The sequence below is a fragment of the Syngnathus typhle genome, linkage group LG13 (genome assembly GCF_033458585.1).
Source record: "Syngnathus typhle isolate RoL2023-S1 ecotype Sweden linkage group LG13, RoL_Styp_1.0, whole genome shotgun sequence".
NCBI lineage: Eukaryota > Metazoa > Chordata > Actinopteri > Syngnathiformes > Syngnathidae > Syngnathus > Syngnathus typhle.
The window spans coordinates 11,983,831-12,009,577 of NC_083750.1; the positions used below are offsets into that span (position 1 = coordinate 11,983,831).

The 25,747-nt window shown below is 45.6% G+C and overlaps 2 protein-coding genes across 6 annotated transcripts; both read right to left on the reverse strand.

Annotated features, from left to right (window-relative positions):
- Positions 1-1,582: 1,582 nt before the first annotated feature.
- Positions 1,583-9,599, reverse strand: mfsd14a2 (major facilitator superfamily domain containing 14A2). The gene is made up of 12 exons (XM_061295327.1): positions 9,310-9,599; positions 7,744-7,839; positions 7,028-7,090; positions 6,748-6,875; positions 6,550-6,664; positions 5,975-6,193; positions 5,515-5,628; positions 5,150-5,221; positions 4,955-5,067; positions 4,395-4,492; positions 4,144-4,301; positions 1,583-3,831 (listed from the first exon to the last, which is right to left on the reverse strand). The coding sequence occupies exons 1-12, from the start codon at positions 9,391-9,393 to the stop codon at positions 3,619-3,621; spliced, it is 1,473 nt and encodes a 490-aa protein (XP_061151311.1). The 5' UTR covers positions 9,394-9,599; the 3' UTR covers positions 1,583-3,618.
- Positions 9,600-9,780: 181 nt separating this feature from the next.
- myo9b (myosin IXb) lies at positions 9,781-24,709 on the reverse strand. 5 transcript variants are annotated; one of them, XM_061295318.1, is made up of 41 exons: positions 24,592-24,709; positions 22,419-23,157; positions 20,621-20,715; positions 20,500-20,562; positions 20,314-20,422; positions 19,883-19,983; positions 19,256-19,379; positions 19,061-19,150; positions 18,869-18,985; positions 18,518-18,652; positions 18,307-18,419; positions 18,090-18,231; positions 17,686-17,875; positions 17,525-17,600; positions 17,274-17,366; positions 17,102-17,141; positions 16,910-17,014; positions 16,747-16,827; positions 16,538-16,648; positions 16,348-16,470; positions 16,122-16,271; positions 15,869-16,014; positions 15,462-15,785; positions 15,314-15,383; positions 14,982-15,179; positions 14,212-14,318; positions 14,052-14,134; positions 13,620-13,783; positions 13,342-13,449; positions 13,077-13,247; positions 12,962-13,003; positions 12,766-12,877; positions 12,515-12,588; positions 12,257-12,449; positions 12,000-12,128; positions 11,696-11,801; positions 11,390-11,521; positions 11,191-11,314; positions 10,794-10,888; positions 10,580-10,704; positions 9,781-10,486 (listed from the first exon to the last, which is right to left on the reverse strand). In XM_061295318.1, the coding sequence occupies exons 2-41, from the start codon at positions 23,154-23,156 to the stop codon at positions 10,305-10,307; spliced, it is 5,481 nt and encodes a 1,826-aa protein (XP_061151302.1). In that variant the 5' UTR covers position 23,157; positions 24,592-24,709; the 3' UTR covers positions 9,781-10,304. The 5 variants fall into 5 exon arrangements, with proteins under 5 accessions (XP_061151302.1, XP_061151303.1, XP_061151304.1 ...); XM_061295319.1 differs by having other exon boundaries at positions 20,323-20,422; positions 24,592-24,708; XM_061295320.1 differs by lacking the exon at positions 24,592-24,709 and adding an exon at positions 23,811-24,303.
- Between the last annotated feature and the right edge of the window lie 1,038 nt (positions 24,710-25,747).

Below are 25,747 nucleotides of genomic sequence, written 5' to 3' on the forward strand. Positions count from 1 at the left end.
AGGCTTCCTGAAAAGGCCGTTCCCAAACTTTTTTCAACTCCATGTCCTCCTGTCCCACACATTTGTCTAAGAAAAGCTCTTTTATTATGGCACTAAAAGACCTCAAGAAGGAAGTACGCATTGTTGACCATGGAAGCAGATAAAAGGTCACGAACAACACCGTATCCAAGTGACAACAAAAAAATGGTCAAACCAAATCAGATATTTCTGTGACCAGAGGCGTACCAACACGACATTTGGTTTAAACCCAACACCCTCATCCCCTTTGAAGGAAAAACAAAGGTGCTCGCAACAGGGTGCCGTGTGCTCATGAGTCATTTGTTTGCGTGCAAGCCACAAAAACACGTCAATAGTTCCGAAGCCATAATGAGTCTAATCTGAGGCGCCCGGAAGCAAGTTCACACCGGTACTCCGTGTCCTCACGTACTGCACCATCGCTCACCCGACCGACCTGAAGGCAACACGTGTTTTCAAAAGTCTTTCACTAAAGCTGGCGAATTAGCAGTTCCAGCTGATGGTGGCAAACATAACAAAAACAGCTGAGATGTCGTTTTCCATGTTCCTGTCTTGCTTTCCGTTATTCAGCCATTTTTTTAGTGTCCTGTGAGAAAGTCCGGAATTTAGTGTGGCCCCAAAGGGAAAAGAAGTCAACAAGTCAAATACAAATTTGAGATTCATTTCATTGAGATGTATCAACTCCTCTCAGCTCATCAGTGTTTCATTAATACTCGTCATTCTTCACACAGGATAAAGAATATATGACTCATTTTAAAATGCAAAACAAGTAGATCCTACATAGCATTAAGCTAATGGATCGCTTCTGTGTAATTCAGAAGTTTTATGTGTTTTAAGAATACGATACGAGTGAGGTCAACAATGTCGAGGCCTGTCTTTTAGCAGTCCTTGGTCCGGGGACGTCGTGGCATCTCTGCGGGTTCATCGTACGTGCGGCGACATGTGACAGGAAGTCACGCGCGGCGTGCATACGGATCATGGGAACGTCGGCTTTGCACCCTCTCGCCCGATTGCGAGAACAATAAAGTTCACGCGTGATTCATCTGGTCGCTCTTCCTTGACACCAGCCAACGACGCTTCGGCCTCCGCTTCCCTTTCCCGGATTCCTTCCTGCTGCCAACAGGCGACGGTTGGAAAAATACAAGGCCCGTGATGATGGATGCTTAGGATGGGGCGCGTGTTTTTTAGCCGCCGTGGGACGCCAGCGGCCTGAGGCCTGTGCGGTAAATGTGCTGTGGCAGCAAGTCGACATCACAATACGTGACCCGCCCCCAAGTGATGCGATTGCCAAAGTGCATTGTAGTGCGAGGCTCATTCCAAGAACTAGCATAATGACACCGTTGGGTCGTGAATGTTTAAAAAAAAAAAAAAAAGTGTGGTTCAAACTCACTGCAGAGGTGTTCATTTGAAGGAGGCATCTATTTGAGTGGGAGGGAGCTCTTTATTTTAAAATATCCCTGGGGGCATGCTGCTGGTTGGACAATTGGTGGCCAGCTCATTTTATTTCATCTAAAGCATGACAGAAAAAATGATTCCATCGCGCACGGCATAAAACAAACGGAAGCCCTTGAATTGTACAATAAACCTTTAATAAATAGCTTCATTAGTTTCCCATATTTACATCATAACCACCTTGACTTAAATGTCGCCATTACTCATGTTCTTGGCTAATTTTAGGCACACAGAGAAAGAGGGGCAGGGCGGGCGGGTTTCACTTCCCGTTTCGGCGTACTATGCTCAAATGTGCAACCAGAACCGCCCATACCGAGAAAAGAAAACCAAACCAAAAAAAGAGTAGGGGCGGGGCTTCCAAAATCGGTCATTTTATGTTACTTTACGCAATCTGCTCCGACTGAACGGTTGACACCGTATAGCTCCAAATGTACAATTTTGGTCCAGTATATGATGAATTAAAAAAATATATATTGGCATACAACATCGCCTTCTCGGATAACATCAAAAAAACGTCAGGCTGCGTCAAACAGCTAAGCCCACGCGCTGCGGGTTGTCCAACTCTGATATCACACAATTCGTTTTGAAACGTTCCGTGATGAAGAATAAACAAAAGTGTGGCTTGAGTGAAATGCTTGTCATGTGAAAAGAGACGGACGTCCCATTTTTATACCATTCCTAAAAACAAAATGTTTTAAAAGGCTATACACATTTATATCGATAAAAAAACAATCGCTCTTAAATTGGCAGCAAAACCAAAACATTAAGACAAAAAAAGAAACAAAGAAACATTGGCACAGATGTTAAACAGAGTTGGCGAATGACTTGAAATGCACTTGAAACGTTTACAATGACAAAAGACAGGTTGATAAAGCTGAAGAGGAAATGCTGCGCAAAAGATGATATCCGTTAATGTCAAGTCAAAACTTAAACACACTTTGAGTGACAGCTCGCTAACCCAAAACTCGAAAAAAAGTGAGCTTTCCCAACCCCAAATTTTGCACACGTCCGTCCATGTTCTACCATAGCGACACCTCCCGTACTTGCACGTTTTGAATCTTGAACCGTTCAAAATAGAACCTGTGATGGAGACGCAACGGAGGAAGTGGTTGAAAATGGAAACGCGGGGAGGATCTGGGCCAAAATAGAAAGACAAGGGCAGTAACTGGGGTTAGGCTAAAAAAATGGGGGGAAAAAGTGGAACGAAATTCCAGACGCCAGGAAGGAAGTTGGACAAAATAAAAACTAGACAGGAAAAAAAAAATCAATGTAGGGTAAAGAGTGGGAAAACGATGGGGGAAGGCAGTCAATTTGGAAAATGAAGGGCAGTAAATTGGCGCGGAAGAACTTGGGTGGGGGTCAGTGAACAAAATTTCGATGGGCTCCGATGGGAGCAATTACAGCGCCTTGTCAGACTGCGACGTATATTTTTATCCTAAGTCACTGAAAGGCAACATTTGTCGAATCCAAAAAAAAAAAAAAAGTGGAGGAAACAACAAAGTGGTGTGGATGTGTGTGTGTACAGCGAACGACTCAACACCAGGGTTGCATAATTACCGGAATGTTCAAAGTTGGAAATCGATGGCCAATTTACAAAGTTAAACGTTGGGTCCTACAAGGACGTTTAAATGTAATCCACCCCTGCGTCTAAGGTTTGAAAACTTTTGGAGGTGGGGTGCATCGCATTTCTGCAGGGGTGCATTTAATTTAAATTTCTTCTCATTTCTTTGGGGTGGGAGTCTAAATGAACATTTAACAGAACTTAAAATGTTTGCTCTTCAAACAAAGACTTGACTGTTCAATAAATTATATTTTATATTGGGTCGTTATGATCCAAATAAATCCTCATCTTTATTTTCATTATTTTAAAATAAAAAAAGACATTTTTTCCCAAACTTCCCAGCTACACTTCCCACGGAAGTTTACCAGAAATGTTGCACCCGTTTGCAAGCCTAGTAAACAGTGAAGACAAAGACGAGGGCTTTCCGAGCGGTCTCTACAGTGGTCTGTTTTCCCTGGTCAACAATCCCCCCCCCCCCCCCCCACGACTGGCAGCATGTGACGAGTTAGTACAGATTGAAACCCGAGCGCTACCCACACACTCACACGTACACACACGCACACACGAGTTCAAAAAGTAGTAGTCCGAGGCTATACGCTGCTGTCGTCCAGCAGAGGTTCTTTCCCCTCGGCTCCGCTGCCCTGCGGGCTGTGCGAGTGGCTTTGAGCCCCGTTGCTGTGCTTCTTGTAGGCGCCGGGGCGGGCTCCGGGCCCCGTGTGCTCGGGAATGAACAGCGCCACCAGAAGGGAGAGCAGCACCGAGCAGGCGCCAAATAGGAAGGGAGGGCCCGGGATGATGGAGCTCTGGGAAGGAAGGTACGGGGCGAGAGGCAACAGGAACGTGAGCCATCAGGGGGGTGAGCGACTGCGCGTACGCCTCTAACGCTCGAGGTGACAACGGGGTGTCGAGGAACTTGTTCAACAAGCTGCTACTATTCATACAAATGACGTTTGGTTGACGTGTCTATTATGAGGCCAGTGTCACTTAGCAACCTGGGTAGGCATAGCCCCCCAAAAAAGTCTTAGCAACCCACAGGAAGTTGGCCATTCGGATTAGACGCTTTTTTTTGGACTGCACGCCAAACGGAAAGATTTGCCTTCCCCCGTAGCACTCACCTCATCCGTGGGGTTAGCCATGTTGGGCTTGCCGCCTTTCTCCGAGGCGTCCGTGTCGGACAGCTCCACGTGGAAAAGGTAGAAGACGAAGCCATAGAGCGCGGGACCCAGGCCGTTGCACAGACCCCGGATGCCGGTGATCATGCCCTGAACCACGCCTGCGGGGGGGGACAAAAAGGGAGGCGGGCAGGGGGTTGGGTCAGCGCTGGCGTGCCAATAATGACTTGCGGACAAAAGGAGAGTTTGCTCACCTTGTTGGTCCGGGTCGGCATTCCGGGACACAATGGCGCTGATGGCGGGGAACGTGATGCTGGACATGGCTGCTACGGCGCCAGCGGCCCATATCATCCTGCAACAAAGGACGATTATACCGTGGCATCAGCTCACGAGACACTTTCATAGGTACTCCCAGCACCATGGCAACTCAGCCGAACTCAGAGTTCTTGTTAACCGCTGAGCCCATTCGAACTCTGTTGTTCACAAAACCAGCACAAAGTACGAACGTACATTTCCCATAGCCCATGATAGAGAACCTGAAATGGCCTCTGGTAGAGCAATGCCTGCTCTAGGGGCTAATGAAAGAATGACATTGGCAGATTAGAGAATGCTTCCCCCTGGTGGCGGAAGGTAAAACTACAACAACAATGGCAAGCTGCAACTCGCTGCAGCTTCTCCATTTTGGTTTGGTGGTTTGTCGAGAGATTATTCAAAAGTAAAATATGTGCCTTGGCTCAATTAAGGTTGGGAAACACTACTAGGGACCCGCGAATGGCTTTGGAAACCAGGGAAATATAATGCACCGTTTACTGACCAGGGCTGCGAGCCAAAGCCGTACCAGGCCAGTTGGAGGATCTGGAAGCCGAGGCCCAGCAAAATTGTATTCTTGTTCCCGATGGAGCGCATCAGGATGCCCAGCACTACCGTCTAGATGTCATACAGGGAAGACATGAGCACGCCTCTGACTTGACTCGACAGAACAATAATCAAAGACAACAGCAGGCAGCACCTGAGCTAATATGGAGAGGATCCCCACTACGGCGATGAATGCAGCCACTGTCTCAGACGAGAAGCGGATGACCTGAAGGGTGTTTGGACAAAGATGGTGTGAGGTCTTGGTGTCAACCGGTTTGTTGACAACAAATAACAAAAGCAGCGCCAACTCTGTCTCTCCGTACGTTCAGGCCACAAAGTGAAACCATCGGACACCCTTGAAGAGTTCAACGATGACCTCAAACAAATATTTCCATTTCAAATGCGGGGTGGGAAAAATTGCGGTTTAGCTAGAGGCGTCATCTGATCTGCTGTACTGACGTTGCACTGACAAGCGACACTCGAGAATGACGGCCCGTGATGATGTCAACTACCCATTACCTGTCTGAGATAGAGGAAGAAGCTTGAGTACTGGCCCGCCTCGGGGAGATAGGACAGGAACACCGTGATGCAGATGAGCAGCACCGTCGAGTCCTGGCCCACTTTGCGCAGAGACTGCGATGAACATCAACGCAGTTATCAGATTAACATCATTTTCATACATGATTAAGCACACCAAATTATGCAACACCAAATCAACAAAGGGGTCTCCGTTTCTCAGGTTTTATTTTGAAGTCTAAAAAGCGAAAACCTGGCCTCCTTGAACCACTACCGTTCAAAACCATTCATTGGCCCCAAAATGAGGGCGTTGACAAAAACGTTCATCGAGCAAAAATGCGCTGAATTCACTTCCATCCAAAAGATGAACGGGTTCACGAACTTTAATTAAGCAGCCCTAATGTACGGCCATTTGTTTTGTGTATTAAAAAATTCCAGCCATAGCCAGTTGGGCGTGACTCACCGCAAAGGGATCGGCCTGCTCCCAAGAAATGGGCGCGCCCCACGATGCCGGCCTCATCTTCTCGGGAAGTGACTCGGGCACGGCCACCAAGATGAAGCAGATGTCCAGGAGGGCAACGGCCGTGGCCAGGATCACCACCAGGGTGTCGCCGTAGGCCACTGACAGGTAAGCGCCGATGGCCGGGCTGGTGACCAGGCTGGCCGCAAACGTGGCTGACACCTGATGAGGGAAGAGGGTGTGGCAGAAAAAGATGGTTTGCTTGATAGAGGGAGTTGTTTGAGAGCTTCCGTCTTTACTGCAGAAGTGTAAACCTGTTAGTTCAGTCCCTTGGGTTCAAGACAACTCAGAGGTTTTCTTCCATTCAATTATAATGACATAACGAAAGGTTGAAATGAGAGTCTGAATACAATTGTCTCTGTTGAGTATACCGACAACTGCCGACCGACAGAGCTTCACAATTTTGCTCTGTATTTATATATTTTTTTTTACAATGCACAGAATGATAAACACAGGGTTGAACGCATCCTATTCTGCCCACGAATATTTTGTTATAAAATCCCATGGAATTTCCTCACCAAGCCGTACGCCGTGCTCCTCTCGTGCTCCTGCGTGATGTCGGCCACGTACGCAAAGATGACCGAGAAGGTGACCGCGAAGACTCCTGACATGGAGATGACGGCAAAGTACCACCTGCAGGAGGAGGGAAGAGAGCGGAAGCGGTGTAAGGACAGACGCGCACGAGGCGCTGCCCTCTGACATCCTCGCTCGCTCACCACGGGCTGATCTTCATCAGCGGGATGGGCGCGCACGTGAAGAAGACCGTGAGAAGCAGGAAGGATTTGCGACCCCAGACGTCTGATAAGGCCCCGATGAGCGGAGCGCTGAGAAATGACAGCAGGCCCTGCGAGTGACGGAAGATGGAATTATGGAGAGACGTCAGGCAGGGGGAGAAAGTAAACACAGTGACATGACAATTGGTATTGTTGACCATAGTCGTGTACTTTTTGTTGATATTTTTGGGGGAATATTTTTTTGCATTCTCCCACTTCCTACCTTGACGCCATGGATGAGGCCATTCATCAGGAATGTGTGGTGCGGGAATGTCTGGTGCAATACCTACAAAAAAAAAAAAAAAAATCAGTTAATGTCATGTAAAGCCACTGGAGAATGTCGTGTGAGACAAATTCGATATTATAGAAGCAAAGAGGAAAGGTGGAGGTGAAAGTGGAGTTCAAATCAATGGTTGAACAGCTCAGAGTCCGCACGTGTGGTGGGCTGCCGTGTTCTTCAGTTGTGAACCGTATTTCATATTCACGCTGTACAAAGTTCCCCATTAGAAGGAACAGATTGGAAGTAACTGTTATTGAAGTCACAGAGTGACATTTTGAACAAGAGCCAGCTTCTACCATGTTCGTCAGAAGAGCTCGTCTTACGACATTCTCCGCCTTGCCGACTTGGCTTGTACCCGACAAACAACAACCGACACGTAAGAAACAAATGTATGACATCACGAGGAGAAGAAAAAAAAGAAAAAACTCATGTAATCACTTTTTTGTTCATTAAGTTTGCCATCACGTGGCGTAAAGTGCTACTGCTTTAGGCACCTGTGCCTGGTGTTTCTGGAAAAGAACATGAACCTGTTTGCTACAGATACCCGACCACCATCCCTTCTACCGAGTAAGCAAATGAAGGGGCCACAGCACAAACCAATCACGTCCTCTCTACCGGGCGAAGCTGATTTCACGCCCGCACCCAATGACGGGACTCACCGTGAGCATGGGTGTCGTGAGCAGACCCCATGCAAAAAACTCCAGGAAGATGACCACCACGGCGTGGTAGACGCTGGGTTCGCCGATTCCCTGAGGCTGCACAGAAATATGGAAATACAGGGGGGGGGGGGGGGAAAGAAAATAGACTTCATTTTAGTCCAACAAAGCTTGCTTGTACAGTTTAGGATGGGAACAGTAAATAAAACAGCAGGACAAAACGTAAGACGCCCCGCAGCTATTCAACAAGCTTGTGCACATGTCGCCGGTGTGACAATAACGCCTGGCTCCACGCATACAATGTGTGACAGCCTCCTGTTGATGGATGTTGCAGCATCCACATGAAATAATAATAGGCTGCTTTGCTATTCACTAGTGTGCGGGTGATAACGGAGGCTTCGACAGCCAGGACAAAGAGCATCATTGGCAGTGAGGGCCCCACTGGAATGAAGCCACGACTGTTCACATGTGCCCACGTCACAGTACTCAACAAACTTTCCTACAACATTATTTGAACTCAAATTTGACATTTACGACCCATGCAATTTCTATGGGCTTTAATCACAATGGGACTCTGTTTGTAATTTAATGTTCATTGAATAAAACCCTTGTGGACTCTTGTCCATGTTTCTGGTTGCGACCTTCTCGTGAAGAGCTTGTTGTTTTGTGCTTTCACAAACAGCGTAAAAAAAAAAAATGAGCGAAGAGGTGACTGCATTAAACAGAATTGACACAAACCTTTTGGATGGGTTACAAACCAACAGACGAACTGACAGTTACTTGTTTACTTTCAGACTCGACTAGTAGCAAATGGCAGTGACGTCGTGGACGCTGTAATCGCGTGATCCGGTTTTATTTTATTGACATCTATGATCTTGGCACTCATACATACTTACATTTAGTAACTTTAATGTGAAGCACATGTAGTTATCAATATGTAACGCTGCCTTGCCTTCAACATTTAAATCAATGTGGACATAAGTTACCTTACGTCGTCTGGTTACAAGTACCATACGTGTTTTGACAGCCGATGTGCTTACTCAGCTAACAGGTTCGTTGTGACATAAACCGGACGTCTCTTCGAACTTTTTTTTTCAGTGGTTGACTGGTTAGAAGTTTCATAAAAAATAGTTGAAAGTTCCATGTCGCGTAACTTGACGTCAGCTAACTAGCTTAGATAAGCGTGCCTAAACCACTTCTGGTGGGCGAATTTGGGCGAGCTAAATGATATGGGTTGTTCGCTTCAAAATAGAAAAAAAACGTCCGATAGCTAGCGTTTTTAGGTGGAAGGTTTGCTTTAATCTTAGATTGGGAAAGCGACAACGGTAGCCGAGTTGACGTGTTAAACCAACGGCCAGCATACATAGCTAGGCCACTGAGCTAACTATTAGCCGCATAGCCGTGGCTCCACAGCGCAGGGCTAACGGTTAACGTTAACCCCCTCCCTTAAAAAATACATCAGAAAAGCGGGTAGACCCACAGGGATTACTTAAAAAAAAACTACATACAAGACCAACTATTTTTTTCAAACGACGTCTATTTCCGGAAATAAATAAATATTGAACTCACACTTCCTCCATCTTTTATGATAATTTTCTTGGCCAGAAGAATGCTGCGGTTCAGCCGCTTCTTCTTCTTTTTCTCCCCCGTCATTGTTCGCTCATATCCATCCTCGGTTGTCAGCAGGTCGTCGTGGTGGCGCCTCAATAACAAAACAAATCGAGCGATCCGCTGATGTCGATTGCAAAGCTCATTACAGCCAGGAGAAGACTAGCCGCTAGCAGCGAGCTAACTGACGAGATGATTCCTCATCTCCACCATAGCGACACCACCTCGCTTCGAGCTCTCTTCCGGAACCAAACCTGGCCCCGCCCCCTAGCCATGAAGTCAAGGCAGACGATTGGTTAGCACGGCGTGCAAGCTTCTGATTGGCCTTGTCAGAATCAGTCGGTTCAACGTACATTACAGTTCATGGCGGGTTCTTTTGGGCCAGTGACGTCACGGCAACGGCCGTGGTACATTTTTACAAGAGCAGGCAAATGAGAAAAAAATAACAGTTTATTTCAAAATGAGTTAACTTGCCTCAGATATATTCATGTACATCTTCTATCAGGAAATATGTCAGTCTAAAAGGCAACAATAAACAATAAACAACAAAACAGCAGCTGGAAATACTATGTACAATACTTTGTTATTTTTGTACAGAATTTTTTTGGGATCATGTAGCCCATATCTCATCCTTGTAGAAATTGTCCATATTTAGTACCTTGACAGACCTTGAGTTAGATACAATACAATGGGTTTCTCTCAAAGAGGTAGGGATGTCCTCCAAGGGGCATAGTAAATTTGATGGAAAAAATACATTTATCATTATTTTATGGGTCAAATATTTCTGTGATGTTTTATTTCTCTTCAGAATGGCACTGCAGATTGCATCAAATGCTCTGGCGGTGCTGCATATGCTTTTAGGTGTGTCACTCAAAGTGAAAAAATGGTTGTGGTGACACGTGCTGTACGTTGATCAGCGTTTCTATAGCAGCGCTGGCAAGACTAAAGTGCACATGTTAACTGTTTGTCGCGTCTTCCTCCTTTTCTTTCTCCTCTTCATCAATGTAAGGAATTTCCAAATGGTCAAAGCAACCACTGAACGCTTGTTTGCCGACTATGGTGGGAGGAGAGTTGGAAGCAGCGAAGCACTCGGGCTTGATGATGTCCTCCGGCACGTGTCTGACTTTGCTTGTCTTTGCTGCAATGACGGAACGTCAAAATGTCATAAAACCTTCAGTTCATGTCATTTAGTGCCGAGAGGAAGGTTAGACTACCTTACCTCCTTACTGACCTTCCGAGTCCAGACTGCCGAGGCGATCTTCCAGACTCTCCGTGCTCATGGACGACGACGAGTCCAGGATGTCATTGTCAGAGTTCTCCTGCTCCAGATCGGGTAATCTGCAGGCCAGGTCCAATCTAGCAAGGTGTGCCACAGAGGTTTTATTGTAAAAAAAACAACAACCTAGAAACAAATTAAAAATCCCCATGAAGCCATCGACTCGTACTTTTCCTGCTTGATGGACTTGATTCTTTCAATGAGAGTCCTTTCTTCCGAATCGGTCTCGTCGGGAATTTCCATTTTACATGGTTCTTCCACAATCTGCAAAGAGAAGAGCAAAGACAAACGTTATGTTACGAGCCTAACGAGGTTTACCCTTTCGTTCCCTTGTTTTCACAAGAAGCCATTTAGTTGTCTTAAACTGGAAGATAGCATTGTGCTGCTTTTTTTGTTAGCAAAATAGCTTAATGTCTGTGTATGACAGCATCCAACTGTGTATTTTGAACCACTATTTGTTGTACTAGTTCTTATTTTGGCGGAAAATCATTTTTGATTTGATGAATCAAATTGCATTAATACATAATAAAATGATAGCCCGTCCCCGTCCCCCCCCGACTTCTCACTGTGTTTTGTCTCTTCAGCTTGAGTTGATTGACAGCCAAGGCTTCAGCGTACTCCAGCTCCTGGATATTCTGCAGCTTCTCCTTGTAGCGCCTGAACTGCTCAGAGATGAGGATCTCCACGCACCTGACCACACACACGCAAATCAATGTACAGGCCAATCCCATGTAGAGCGTAGATCGAGTGCGGAGCGACACTCACGTGGTTGTCTTGGCCACGTCCTTCATGCCGAGGAAGGGGTCGTCTGAGTTGGGGGAGCGCAGGACGCACGGGGCGAAGACGATAGCGAGGGAACTTGACGTCATCTTGTTGTAATCCACCTCGTTGGCCACACTGGAACCAAACGCACACGCTCACGATGGGCATCATTCACCAATGGAGCAATTGATATGATATCATTTTACTAGTGACAATCAAGAATTTGCAAATAAGTTGACTCATGTCCTTAATGACATTAGTAATTTAGGCCCAAGGATCTGAAGACAGCTGTACAAAATGTCTTTTTACCGGACGAGGTGGAAGATGAGCCGCTCCAGTGTGTTGTAATTGGCCAGGGGAAGTTCATCGATCTTTTGGTACACGGCCCGTATTCTCTCAGCCCTGTCTGGAAACTCTGCAAACAAAGAGAGGAGAAGGAAAATGTTGTATTTGCTTTTAGATGATTGAATTGTGCATTTCCATGCTTTATCATTTTTTCAGCCTGACAAAAATGGTATGTTCTTATATTGTGGAGTGCTGTTTTATCTCAAGCGTGGTCATGGAATGAATTCGACGCTTATCTCAAGGCACTCGAACGTTCATCCGGACTCACCCACAGCATGCAGGAAGTCGCTGTAGAGAGCAAAAGTCATGAGCGGGTCCGGCAGCTCTCGGAGCCAACGTTTCACCAGGCCTGTGATGGTGTGGATGGGGTAGTTGTCCAGATTGGCCGCCTCAGGGTCTAACGCCAAAAAAACAACAACAGTCTACTTCTGAAAATTTTGAGACTTCAAAATATTGATTTACTTTATGATGGCACCAAAGAGGGATAACAGTGTGCGAGCGTGCAGTCGATCCACCGCATCTTACCGATCTCCATGATTTGGTGGAGTTCCCGAGCACGGCACGTGGAGCCCGACTTGCGATAGATGCCCTCGGTGTAGAGGCCGTTCATCTCCACGTGCATCAGCAGCAGCTCCACTACCTTGGGGATGGGGTTGGCCTTGTTGGTCAGGACGCAAACGTGCACCCCGAAGTGAAGGCCGCCGGGTACGCTGTCATCCTGCCACAAAAATCATGACCTCTGTTGTGTGTGTCGGGCATTTTCAGAAAGTCTTTCTTTCTTACCTGCCGGGCGCAGCGTGTGGAGCAGTCGGTGATGATTTTTTTCAGGCATTTCTTGTGACATATTAACTTGCACGCTAAAAGGCAAACGCAAGAGTCAGTCGACCGCATGACTTAAAAACACACTGACCAAATGTATAAACCGGATAAAAAGTTATTTGCTGTAACACTGGAAATTCTTAACTGTCATCACTGACTGTTTACTAAAATGACATCAAACTATAAGATGTATTTTCCGTGCCGTGTAAACCTACAGCTGCACATGTAGGCTTTCTCCATCCCCCAGATGTAGGAGCCGCACAGGTCACATGACTGCATGATGTTCACTTGGTAGGTGCTGAAGCGGTGATCGAGAGGACCATCAGGCTGTCATAAGAAAAAATAAAAAAAAATGGAATTATAAATGCACATTACTGTGGTTAAGTCAATAAGAATTTATAATCGACTTACACATTTGTCCTTTTTCCTTCTCTTCTTTGTCGTCTTGGTAGCCTGAAGGAAGCCAGAGTGTTTTCTTATCATATCCACGACCCAGTTAAATTCATAATGTGACAGTAAAGGAGACCTTGACTGGATCCGAGTCCATCCTCTTGATCTCGCCCCTGATGAAACCATCCAGCATCGACTGGAACAAGTTGACCACAAGCGACACTTCGTTCTTATTCTGGGAGCCGGCCAGAGAGCTGACTTTGTTATGGTAGCCTTTCATGAGATCTATGTAGCCGATCTGAGGTTTCTGTGGAGCTCAAACGGAGCATGATGTGAAGGGAAAAAGGCCAGAGTCTCCGTTGACACACTTCAGGTAGTGTGGGGACATGTAATACACTGACCTGCAAAGAGAACATGCTTTTAATGGTATCTCTGAACTGCATGGTGGCCGAGAGGAAGACGCTCTCTGTCTGTGACAGGTCTTTGATTCGCATTCGCAAGTCATTCATCTGAGGGGGAGAAAAAAAAAAAAGGTAAAATGAATTCAGTTTGTAAAAATACATTTGTGCAGATAAGAGCCTCCCCTAACACGTGCTTGATACTGTTTGCAGTCAAATAAATAAATGGCCTGTAGCTACTGTATTTAAAAGCCCTAAATGTGATTTGTCCCTCATCTCACTTGGTTGCCGAGAAACTCATCCAGGTTGCGCAGCTCTTTGGGGTCTTGGATCTCACGTTCCAGTGAGACATTCCAGCGCAGGGCCCGCGTAGTCCGACTGATTTTGATATTTGGGTTGCCAGCCACCCGACCCGAGTTATGCTTGGGGTGGCTGGGCAAGGTCGCTGAAAGGAAACAAGATGGAAGATTGAATGCAGGTCTGCTGATACAGTTACAACATATATTCACAATATAACAGAATGCTAGCTAGCATACAACAATGGATGAATATCTGATCAATCACAATCAATATTCCACCCCACCCCGACAAGACTGTAGCAAGTGACTGACCACTAGATGGCAGCATCGTAAAAGCACACTCGTGATTTTGACAAGCCTTCAGGAACCTTATCTTTGAATTTTAGAGTATACTATATACATATAAACACTTACCAACTTTATCTTGCAGGGGAGTGTCATTGCTGGCGGGTGACTTGGGTGCCCGCTTTCGCAAGAATCTACTAAGAAACCAAATCCTGCGGCAAAAAACATCTTCATTCAGCAACATGTTTAAAATGATATAAACAACTTGGTGCATCGTGCAGAGTTGTACTTTTCAGGGGTGGTGAGTTGCGATTGGTTGGATTGTGGTCGTCCTGAATCTTCGTTGGGGCTCCTGGCGGGAAGGCTGTACCTGGACCCGTCCGGCTCTTCAGAGAACTGTGATATAGGAAAGTGTGAAAATGATGATGGATATTTGAAAAACATCTGTCGCTCTCCCACCACCCCACCATCTGCATGGCATGTAAAGACCTTCACCATTAAATGCATTGTCATGCAAAACTAGTGTTATGGCCACCAGACCCTTCCTCATGCATGGACATACGTAACAAATGTCTTCTTTTTTTTTCTCAACATAAGTGAAATTAAATAAAGAAAAAAAACACAAAAATCATCTTGCACATGTAGTAAATGCAATAAAAGATACAAATAATTTAAATACAGTACATTCTATGCAGTTTTTAATGTTGTTTTTTTTATGGTAAACAACAACCTGGCCAAGGTTGAGTTTTTATTTTTTTAATCAACCTGCTCGACCACGTTTTGTACCCGATCAAATAAATTGAAAGGCTGCCGTGATCTTTTTTTTTTCCTATTGCTATTTGACTTAAAAACAAACACAAATGGCGAGGCCTGTCTGAATGCATCGGAAAGAAGCTGCAGGTACGTGAAAAAGTATTTCCTTTTCTTTGTGAAAGCAACAGCGCCTTCTTATCCCCAATGACAAGCTGCACAACATTGAAGCCATCCATCTCTTTCTGGCGAACATGCAAGACGTGCAATGCAGCAGCAGCAGCAGCAGCAGCCTCCTCTGCGTTGTACCTTGACCCCAGATTTGAGGGCACGGACGTCCGCGCTACTGGCCGAAGTCTTCAAGGTGGACTTGCGGGGGCTGAAGGGGGGGAGTGGAAAACTCCAGTATTCGCTCTCCTTGGAGCCAGCAAAGTTAATCATCAAGCCACTGCGGGCGTAGGCTAAGCGCCGTTTGCGCTTTGGATTTTTGCGCAAACGCACCCTGACCTGACAGAGGGCCGAGGGAGATTGATGAAGGGCGTGTCCTCAAGAGCGTGTGAGGTATAAGAGCCTCCGTTTGTGCGTCAAGGACAAATAAAAGGTGCAAAACAGTGTCTGGAAAATGTAGTATGTCATATTACCTCTCTTGCAGACGGTGAGCTATCGGAGCCGGATGAGCTCATTTTGGAAAGTTCATCAACGGACATGGACCTGTGGCGGACGGTGACACGATTGGAATAAAAACAAAGTGCATCTAGACCGGTCTAGTGTGAGTACAGGGTGACTTACCGAAAGTCATCTTTGCATTTGTCTTGCCGCCTGCTCACTTCTGGACTGGACTCGTCGCTTATTTTGTCCCGCCACCTTTCGGCTTTCTCCTTAAAGTCGCCTGTGTCTTTGTAGCGCTGGAGGGAGCTGCTCTTAGGGGAGTCAGTGGTGCCAGTCGTGTCGCTACCCACTCTGGGTTCCAAAGGCAGGGACAGCGGGCGGTTGAGGGGTGGCGGGGAACCGCGACCCTCTCGCCTATCTTGACCGTTGACTGTGTCGGCTTGCCCGCTTCTATTTGGGCTCACCTCCACTTTGTGCTGCCGACGTAATCCTTTTCTCGATGAGCTGCGCGGCGGGAAAACTTCTGGTGATCCTATTCCTACTCATCCCTCTTCATGTTTGGATAATACAGAAACAAAAGCGCCTACCTGGCTCGGGCGGGTCGAACTTCTTTTGAAATATCTTCACTGCTTGTTTTGTGCTCTTTCTCAGACCTTTTGAGCGAAGCCCGCCACGCCGTCTGGATGACCGAGGCGGCTTTACTTCGGTTCTCGTGGAACTCGCGCCAATTCCTCTGCAATGATACGATACACTCCATCACCTTTGTGCTTCTCTCGTGTCATTAGAAGGTACAATCACTGATCAACTTCAGATGAGGTGAAGAGCTATCCTGCAACCTACCTGTATAATAACCGAAGCATCTCTCTTCTGCTGGAAGTGCATCCTGATCAGACATGCACGGAACCAGCGTTGCAGGACTACGATGCGACGCATCACTTCCTTGTTCAGGGTGTCTTGCAGCAGCCGCCTCTCCTTTTCTTTAAGGAACACCTGCAGTACGATAACAGTACCAGATAGTGAGTGCGAATGATGTTTCCCTTCTTAATTAGACGGTACCTTAACTTACCTTTGTTTTTCCGATTCGGTAAGTGGTTCGATCCAAGCCCATTCGGGTCAGCAGCTCAGTGATGTGTTCAGGGGACTCGGTGGCCCCTTTCGGAAGCAACATTCGGAATTTTTCAACAAATTCCTGTCATTGAAACGGAGACGTTAGCGCTCTTACGTACCGCAAAGCGAATATAATAATACTAATGAACCTTAAAAGAAAATTTGGCATTGTAGTCCGACTTCTGCACTTGAATCATGTTCAGGAGGCCTCTGTAGCGGATTTGCTGTCGCACGAGCTCATCGTCAAAGTGAAATTCTTTCTGCAAAAACACACAAACATTTCATTAAAGAGCCAAGCGGCTCGGAACGGGAGCACTTTCTTGATGAGGGCAACGTAGCAAAAAATAGCAAGGTGTACCTTTTCTGCATTGGAGCGCAAGCAGAAAATAAAGAAAGGCTCAGCTTTTTTAACAGTGTCCATCAGCTTTGTGAGTGACGCCTGTGAGTAGAGCATGGAGTGTCAATGAATACATGCGCTTGAGTTCATTCATACGTTGTCGCTAAAAAGTGAGCAGACGTACCTGAAACTGAGCGCAAACGGTCGCAGGTCGACAGGTGGCTGCACGGGTGAGATTGTGCTCGGCAAGACCCACGACGTGCTGGAGTGAGCGCAAATTCATGAGATTCTGATGGGAGAGGAAAAAAAACAAAAAACATTCAAGAACATTCAAGCCCGCACTGAAGCAATCGCGACAACCAGATTATCGCTTTACCTTTGGAATAAGCTGCTTCCGTCGACCGGCTCTACATTTCCTGCAGAAAATATATTGCGGATAGCGCGTTTCGATTTACTCAACGTAAGCGCTGCTGTTTAGGTTAGCAACAGACTCCAAAGGGGCTTAGCAGCCCCACGGACTCGCAGTTATACGTGTTTTTTTCACTCACTTCCTCTTTTCAAAATTGGTAAAGATGTCCTCAAAGACGTCAAGGGGGTGTTCGTCAGAGCGATCGAAGGAGAAGTCCAGCGTGTAGGAGTTGCTACGGATACCAACAAACGATGCTAATATGTACTGACTTCAGGTGAGGTGCAGACATACTTTTAGGGGAAAAGCTACATCCCTTCTGCACAAGGGACCACAAAATGAATCATACAGTTCTAAACCACAAAAAGTGTGAACAAAATGGAATACTTGTACCTGGAATTTCTGTCAACGTGGCTGGTCCTTTGTTTCACGTCTTTGAGCGATATACGGGAACCCTGTCGAGCGACCACTGTGGTGCCAAACATAAAAAAAAAAACGTATGACAGACACAAGGCGGCCGCACTTGCAAACAATTATCCGCGAAAGCTACCCACTCTTCTCCACGCGCTTGTGTCCTAAGCCCCTAAACACTGCCAGGATGCGGAAGACGGCTCGGAGGACGCCCCAACGGAATGCCGCCTCAGGACTGGACGCCACCAGGTTATGCAGGAACGCCCGCTCGCTGCCGCGGAGAAGAGATACGACTTCCGGCTTCACATGCTCCGTGTTTTTCTCCAAGAAGCCCTGCAAGAACGCAACAAATGATCATTAATCAATCGTTTTGGAGCGTGTGTTGAAATTCAAATGCAAATCCCTGACATCGGAATAGTCCAGTTGAGCTACCAGTCAACAACGTGAATCATTTACTTGGCCACCGCAGATTATCCAGTTATTCCGAGCTGCCTTCTCTAAAAGAAAGTGAAGCGGTTAAAAAAAAAAAAAAGGAAAATTAGCTCACCTTGATGCAATATGTAACACTGGCGGCAAAGTGGTGAATAACAAAGGACGACTCGCAATCCACGGAGGTTGCAAAGAGCGCGTCGTCTTTGAGCTGCAGCGCTAACTTGTCCAACAGCGCTTTGTCTGTCGCTTGCGGGAGGCTAACGAAAACACATCAACAAATCTGATCGTAACATCGCCCAAGACAAATGAAATCTGCTTGAGGATGGTCTCACTTGCTCTCCTCGTCCAACATGCTGAAGAGGCCTTGACTGATCAGATGAATACACTCGCTGTTGTCACTGTACTCAAAACTTTGCCAACTGAGGCCCTCGGCCTCATAATCTTCCTGGAAAAATGTTGTTATAATCACATACTATAGTAGCAAAACACCCGAGCGGCACCAAGGTTGATACAAAGGAAACAAGTTCTTTTTTTTTTCCTCACTTGTTGACGAGTGAAGATTTGTCGGTTAATGTAACATTGAAGCTTCTCGTTGCTGTAGTTGATGCACAGCTGCTCAAAACTGTTGGTGTGCAGGTTTTCCAGGCCAAACAGATCCAGGACTCCAATGGACAAACACTGAAAAAAAGAAGAGCACATAACATCAGATGCCGCTGAATATCTTAAAACAATTTAAGCATCACATCCTGCAACTCATTATACAGTAACAAAATGAAGTAGCATGTTGTAAAATTACTCGATAATCGTTGATGAATCGATTATCAAATGAATGGACATACTATATTGTAACACAATTATTAAAAAAATGAGATACCAAAAAAAAGGTTAACGTACAGAAATGGATTCCTCCACATCCCGCTTGTTGAACATAGCATGGTTGATGTGAAGGACGATCCAATCAAAAAGAGCAGCATACAAAGACTTAGCCATGGAGTCCCGTGCTGCCAGGGCCTTGGGAGGAAAAAAATAATAATCAAATTCCAGTAACACACCACGTAGATAGAGGACCCACGAGTCAATGCATACTTCCTGTAGCGTGTAGGGTGAAAACACCATGTCACTGCCATTTAAGACTCTTCTCTCGGTTAAAGTCTTCACCAGCAGCTCCTTTTTAACCTGAAAAGGCAGAATCAGCTTTGATTGACAGAACCTTCGGGTTCCGATTAATTCCAACATTGTTGGAAAACATCATTCCTATAAATGTTCCGTTGTTCAACGTACCTTGAGGAGGTCTGACAAGGTGGCCAAGACGTCAGCCGGCCCCACCTCCAAAGCTTCATTGTTCGCCGGCAGAGTGAAGCTCGCGTTGCCCAAAAGCAAGATGGCGGAGAGTGTGGAAAATATGCTGCACACAAACGCACACACAGTGTTTGAATGAATGAAAACTTGGGTCATTGCTGACATTGTATTGTTTTGAGGCCAGTCGATTTGCGTCATGACTCAGCTTCGATACCAGGGCCGTTGGGTGCTTGCGTTTTCCTCCGGCTCGGCAAGCTCGGACTTGTCGCCGAAACCATTATATATATGTCAGAAACTGAGTGGGGTGAAATTAGTCACTACCTTGCCTCACAAAATTGTTCCAACGCTTAGACCCTTTAACTGTCTAATCTAAGGAGGAGTCTTCATGTGGAATGTTGGGTTTTGTAGGCCATAGAACTTGCTTGAGACACTGATTGCCATTTACTGTTGTTGTGTTAAGAAGCTTTTTTTTTCCAAACACATGAACAGGTTCCCCAGTGAGGCCATATCAACTCGATTGCTAACCAAAACAGCAGCAACTCCCAAAGAAAATATAGTACGGTAAGCGGGAACGGAAGATGGTAACCTTTAAGAGCGCACACTACATACTGTTTCTTAGTAGAGGGCAAGAAGCCGACCATCTCCATAGCTTGATGGAGCCTCTTGTACTCCTGCACGAGCTTCTCGTCATCGCCCAAGTGGAGGTCTTCCTGAGGAACAAAGATAAAATGGAGTACTTGAATCCAGGCCATCCATAATTCATTGTTACAAACCTTAAATATCTTTTTGACAGTGTTAAACTTGAAGGTGGTCATCATGACCGACTATATAACAGGAGGGTTTTTAATCACTCCATTTGGATTTCAGTCCTCTCTGACATTTTGTTCCCTATTCAAGGTTCTCTCATGCTTTTTGATAAGAAAGCTATTGGAAGGCATCTCAAAAGAAAGATAAAAAAAAAAAAAGTGAGGTCATTGTGGCCATACAAGTTATTAATAATGACCTGTGATGGGAAATGTTCTGCTCTCCAAAGCTCAGACCTTGCCTACCTGCTTGAGGTAGAGATAATCCTGAGGCGCCAGCAGACAAAACTCCTCCCGCTCATCTTTGGATGCTCCCGCCAGCAGGTAATAGAAGACATGGTAGTTCCTGCAGTCATAAAATGGGGTTGGTGAAAAGACTTTATGGCAGTGGCATTCAAAACGCTTTATTTATTCCATGTTTACCTCTCCCTTTTATCTCTGTCAATCAGCCGGCACTTTTCAAGTAGGTACTTCTTGATCACCGCCCTAAAGAGACAAGAGCATTAACGGATCGGTTGATGAGCACCTCGTAGGAACTTTGTACCCTCGGATGACGCCGCTCTCCAGGTAGTTGAGCTGGATGAACTTCCCGAAGCGACTGGAGTTGTTGTTTGCTGCAGTTTTTGCGTTGCCAAAAGCCTGTTGGAGACACAGGGAGATGGTGTCAACTTATGAAGCAGACATTTTGGAATTTTTGTCCATCAATTCAATTCGATGGAACAACTTGGGAGTCAACCAGCGTCATGGAAGGGATGGGTATGAGTTTCCTTCTCACCCCACCAAGGAAGAAGGCACACACGTCAATCCCCCCCCCCCCCCCCCACCACTAGGAAGTCAAACTGAATGTGTTGGCAACGGAAAGTACGGCCTCATTCCAGCGGCTGCATCGCTGAGGGTCGTGTCTTAACAGGCCGACGCTTCGCTACACCTCAACAGAGCACTCGCGATACATACTGGCGGTTGGTTAGTGTACACGGAATCTTTGGAATGTTCCGCTTGGACAACTTCATCTTTTTGACGATATGCGGGAATAAAGATAGATGAAGTTGTGGGTGGTGGGGGCTGTCACCGTGGTAACAGCTTTGTTTACGTCAAGAGACGCTACTCATCTCATAAATAAAATGGTAATGAATCCAATGCCTTTTAATACAAAGGCTAATCTAGTTTACATATTAATGTACAGACCTCCGGCAAGGCCCTCTTCCAATTAATATCGCCAATTTTAGCACATGTGACCGGCATCTTGAGGCACAAAAAAATACATGATCGTCATTATTCGAAAAGGATGCCAATGTGTGCGCATGCGTATGGTGCCGCAAACCTGGCCGAGCCTGTTCTGACACGTTACACCTTCCCTCGCCGGTGTTACCTCTCCAAGACAACGCCCTGCACATTCCCATTGTGGAGCTCCGCACTCCCGACACAATAAAGTGCACAAGGGGAATCCTCACAGTGGTGGGAATGAAAAAAATGCACCAAAACAATTCCATTAAATGGTAAACAGCATGCCCACACACACATAAATGTAGATTGGATTTCAGCCCCGCTTGCATTTCTGTCCTAATTGTAATCTAATTATGAATGGTTTGGCTAAAGGCCACAACCTTTGTCTTCCATTACAAGAAGAAGCTAAACTAAAATCCTCATAACGGGACATCAAATTGCAGCATCTTACTCGCCCAAAAAAAACAGTGATGTTTGCCCCAACACCAATTATACTAATTGACACAATTTGTTGGACATTTCAATCATAACAAAATGCGGTAATAGATTTTGAGTTCTGCTTCATATCCCAAGGAAAAAATAAATAAAAATAAATCCCCTACAAATTTCTAGAAACCTTTCAAGAATTTGCAGGTTGTTTCTCTTCTGACAAAACATCCCGCTTTCCAAGCTTTGTGATCACTCAGCATTTTTGGTGACATATAATAGAGGAAATACAAACATAAAGCGTTTCCTGTGTGTTTTGTCTATACCGCTTGTTTTCTGTTTTAGAGCAGAAGTGATGACAAATGTGTCCTAGAAACAAAAAAAAGAGGATGTGAGCAAAAGTGGTTTAACCAATATGTACAAATCAGCACTCGTGACGGTTGCTGATTAATCCGGGATACATAACAAAGTCCCCCCCCCCCACTAATGTTTATCATCTAATATACTTTTGTGTATATTTTATCATATCCCTCTCACATTGACAATTTTTTTTAAGTGACATTGCGATGATAAACTATCATCATTTTGCTTACAGTAACCATGACACAGGTTGCAGGTTTCCCTTTGCTACCCTCACCAAATCTGTTAAAATGGAGAAGAAAGAAAAAAGTGGGTCTTGTTCCATGCCCTACCTGCAGCACAGGGCTGGCACCGAGGATAGCCCGCTCCATGCCGCTGCAGTAGGTCTGCTGGCTGAGCGCCGTGAGGCAGTGGACCAGATAGCTGCTGCTCTCAGTCTTTCCTGAGCCGCTCTCACCGGACATCACCATGCACTGGTGGGCCTTGCACTTCAGCATGCTCCTGTAGGCCAGGTTGGCCATGGCAAAGATGTGGGGGCTGAGCTTGCCCAGCGGCTGGTTCTCGTACAGTTTGACATACTTTGGGTTGTAGTACACCGGCAGGAACTTATTGGGGTTGAGCGCCACCAAGATGTTGCTGGCATACGTGTAAATTTTGCGCTCGAGGAAACGAGAGCGTAAAGCTTCCACGACGGCGTCCTCTGTGACGGCGGGGAGGCCGCAAAGGTCGTCGTACGCCTCCGCCGGCGTCTTCTCGGCCGGCGTCTCCTCCAGGCTGAAGTAGTACCCGAGACTCTGCGGGTGCCTCTTTTGGGCCTCCGGGGGCCACAACAGGACCCTCTCCAGGGGGAAGTCATCGACACGCAGCCGCCGCTTCTCATCCTTGCTCGTCCTCACCTCCAGCAGGCTGTAACGGCGGTCGGCGGCCAGACCCAGGGAGACCACGGCGTTGAAGATCACCTCTGCGGCCGTGTCTCCCGCAGCCACCTGCAGCGGGCAGTGGGCAGCCGCATCCTGACACAGCCTCTGGTAGATCTGCACGACACGGGCCTCTCCATCCGAAGTACTCATTCTGCCAATGCAGAGTGGGATGCAATATGAGAATACTTGGAGAAACACAAAAATGATCAAACTACTAAATGACATTAACACGTTAAGAAAATACATATGCCAGTTTCCAAAATGTTTCATAGCTGTAAGAAATCGGACTTCTTTACTGTCCAAGTTTGATCTTCTTCCAATATGATCTGTTGTACCAGATGAAAAATTGAAAGCAGCAACTTCTATCCCGGACTTTTATTAGAGCAGCAACGACGCACGTTTTATTATTTATTTAGAAACACGGTTTATCATTTCAGCCATACGACTGAGGTTTTACCCGGACTAACAGATTTTCTTTTTTTTCTTTGCGTGACCTTGATCAGTAATTGCAATGTCGACAATGGATATTAAAATATACATGAATCGTTATTAACATTTTAAATGTTGTCAACCAGTGAAGCATATACAAAATAAAAGGAGAGATAATATTATTTCCAATTGTGTGAATCAAAGTTAATTGACACACAAATTGCAGGATTACTGTTAAATGTTTCATATAAGGAAAACGAAATGGCTTTCTGGTGCCACCTTTGGAAATGAATCTTTTCCAATCTCAACAAGAATTCCCTTCACATCAAACACACCCAAATGGTAATAGTTTCCAATGTGAATAATTGAGCTTACCTTTAGGAATTTACACTCATATCATCTTGAAGAAGCACTTCTTCTTTTTTGTTCGAATCTAATAACACGACGCCAGGTAAGGGGGGGGGCTATCTTCACCTGCTTTTCTTCACCTGCCTTTCCCGGTGAAAGTAGGCAAATAAATCACTCGAGTTCACTTTGAAATGACGACCAAGCCACTTGAGAGCACTTTGGCGGCGATTATGTTCCTTAAAAAAAGAAATGGGAAGTATGTAGAAGGAGTTTTCAAGATTTGTGTGACGTCTTCTCTCCTGTTGCTTGTCGTCAGAGGAAAGCTGAAAAGTTACTTCCTACATTTTCACCCCACACCCACAAGTACCCACGAGAGAACACTTCACACTTTGACTACAGTTGGATTTAAAAATGCACACTTTGGTTGTTCAAAAGAAAAGGGAAATTATCAAATAACGCAAAGAGATTTATTCGGGCACGTTTTAGCTCGAGAGTTTAGACAGCATGTGGCCGCAAATCGAACTTTACTTTACAGGTGAGCTTGCGGGCTCGTGCGCCCCCTAAAGGCAGGTAAGCGTTACTACGCTTTTGCCAAACACAATGAAAGAGACGGCCTCATCTCTATTACTTTATTTAGCACAACAGTTCTTGCATTTTATGTATGTTCTAATAAATACTTTTAAGTACTTTCAGTGTCGTTTATTATTTACAGCGTACTTTGTTGCTACCTCCACCTTTTGAATGTCACACGACTTGTCACTCTTGTTCCTGCTGGACTGAGCCAGTCTGTCCAAAAAAATACACTCACTTGTGAGCTACGTTCAGCGTCGTCACAAAAAAAAAAAAGTACGATGAGCGGTATCCATGTAAGGTTACCCGAGCCCGGCCGACATTCTGTCGCTCGTGACTTTCCCGCGGCAGAAAAAGAGGCAGCTGTGACCTTTGTCGTTGTTCCCAGTTGCGAAGTCGGCGTGTCATCACTAAGCCGGTTTACAATAGCTGCAAAGCGCTTGCCTTCACGCAAGGCTGGTTGAACCTCAGCATGGAGAATAGATAAGAGTAAAAAACACAAATAAGCAGGTGGAACAAGAAATGGAACTTAACGATGAAGGCAGCGCAATACAAGATCCTTCCTTCCTTCCATCCGTCCCTTTTGTGTATTAGGAACCTATCCTCCATTATTTGCTAGAAAATGACTTTTGTGGCATAAACAATGTCAAATAATTGAGAAGCTCCATTTAGATAAAAGTAGTGCTTTGCCAGCAATTTTTTTGCGTGACTTTTTTGCTATGAGATTTTTCTGATGGCGGAATTAAAATATGTGCCTTGGATTAAAAAAAGGTTGGGAAACATTTCTAATGATAATCATTCACACCAATTTAAAGTAGCTAATATACTAAATATGGATGTGTTTAGATTTGAATCCCAAACCTCAGAAATGTGAGGCACATCACGTTTGCTTCCATCCCCAAATACAAAATAACAAATAAGACAGAGAAGTATGCCATCGAACTGTCCCACTTTTTTGTGAAGTACCAACAAAGTCTGTCTATTATTTGACTTTGTTGATGATGTATTTAGCATGCTTACCAAGATGAAGACCTTCAAGCATTTCTGGTTGTTGTTTTCTGTGCTGGTCCGTGCGACAGTGAGTCTGGAGGAGAGCATGTGGGAGAAAAAAAAAGTGAAGAGTGATAAGGGGTCGAGAAAAAAGGAAGCAGATGGGAGGATGATAGGACAGGTGTTGAATGGACTCAAAAAGGGAAAGACCCTGGACTGCTCACCAGCCAATCAAAGGGCGCATAGAAAAGTATACAAAGTCACATTCACCTAAGAATTGATAAAATGATTTTATTTCAAAGTAGGAACAAATAGTTTTACCTGAGATTTGGATTTGACTTGTCAGTTTGCAGCACTTGACTATGTAGCAGCTTTTGAAAGTGAAACCAGATCCAGTCTGAAGT

Coding starts and splice junctions, on each gene's coding strand:
- mfsd14a2 (XM_061295327.1), bottom strand. CDS start 9,393: ATGACGGGGGAGAAAAAGAAGAAGAAGCGGCTGAACCGCAGCATTCTT. Junction 6,876..7,027: donor GCCTCATCCATGGCGTCAAG/GTAGGAAGTGGG, acceptor CGTCACTCGCAG/GGCCTGCTGTCATTTCTCAG. Junction 5,629..5,974: donor AGCAGGCCGATCCCTTTGCG/GTGAGTCACGCC, acceptor TGTTCATCGCAG/TCTCTGCGCAAAGTGGGCCA.
- myo9b (XM_061295318.1), bottom strand. CDS start 23,156: ATGAGTACTTCGGATGGAGAGGCCCGTGTCGTGCAGATCTACCAGAGG. Junction 13,248..13,341: donor AAAGCATGTTCTCTTTGCAG/GTCAGTGTATTA, acceptor TGAGCTCCACAG/AAACCTCAGATCGGCTACAT. Junction 11,522..11,695: donor CTCATCTTCCACCTCGTCCG/GTAAAAAGACAT, acceptor GTTTGGTTCCAG/TGTGGCCAACGAGGTGGATT.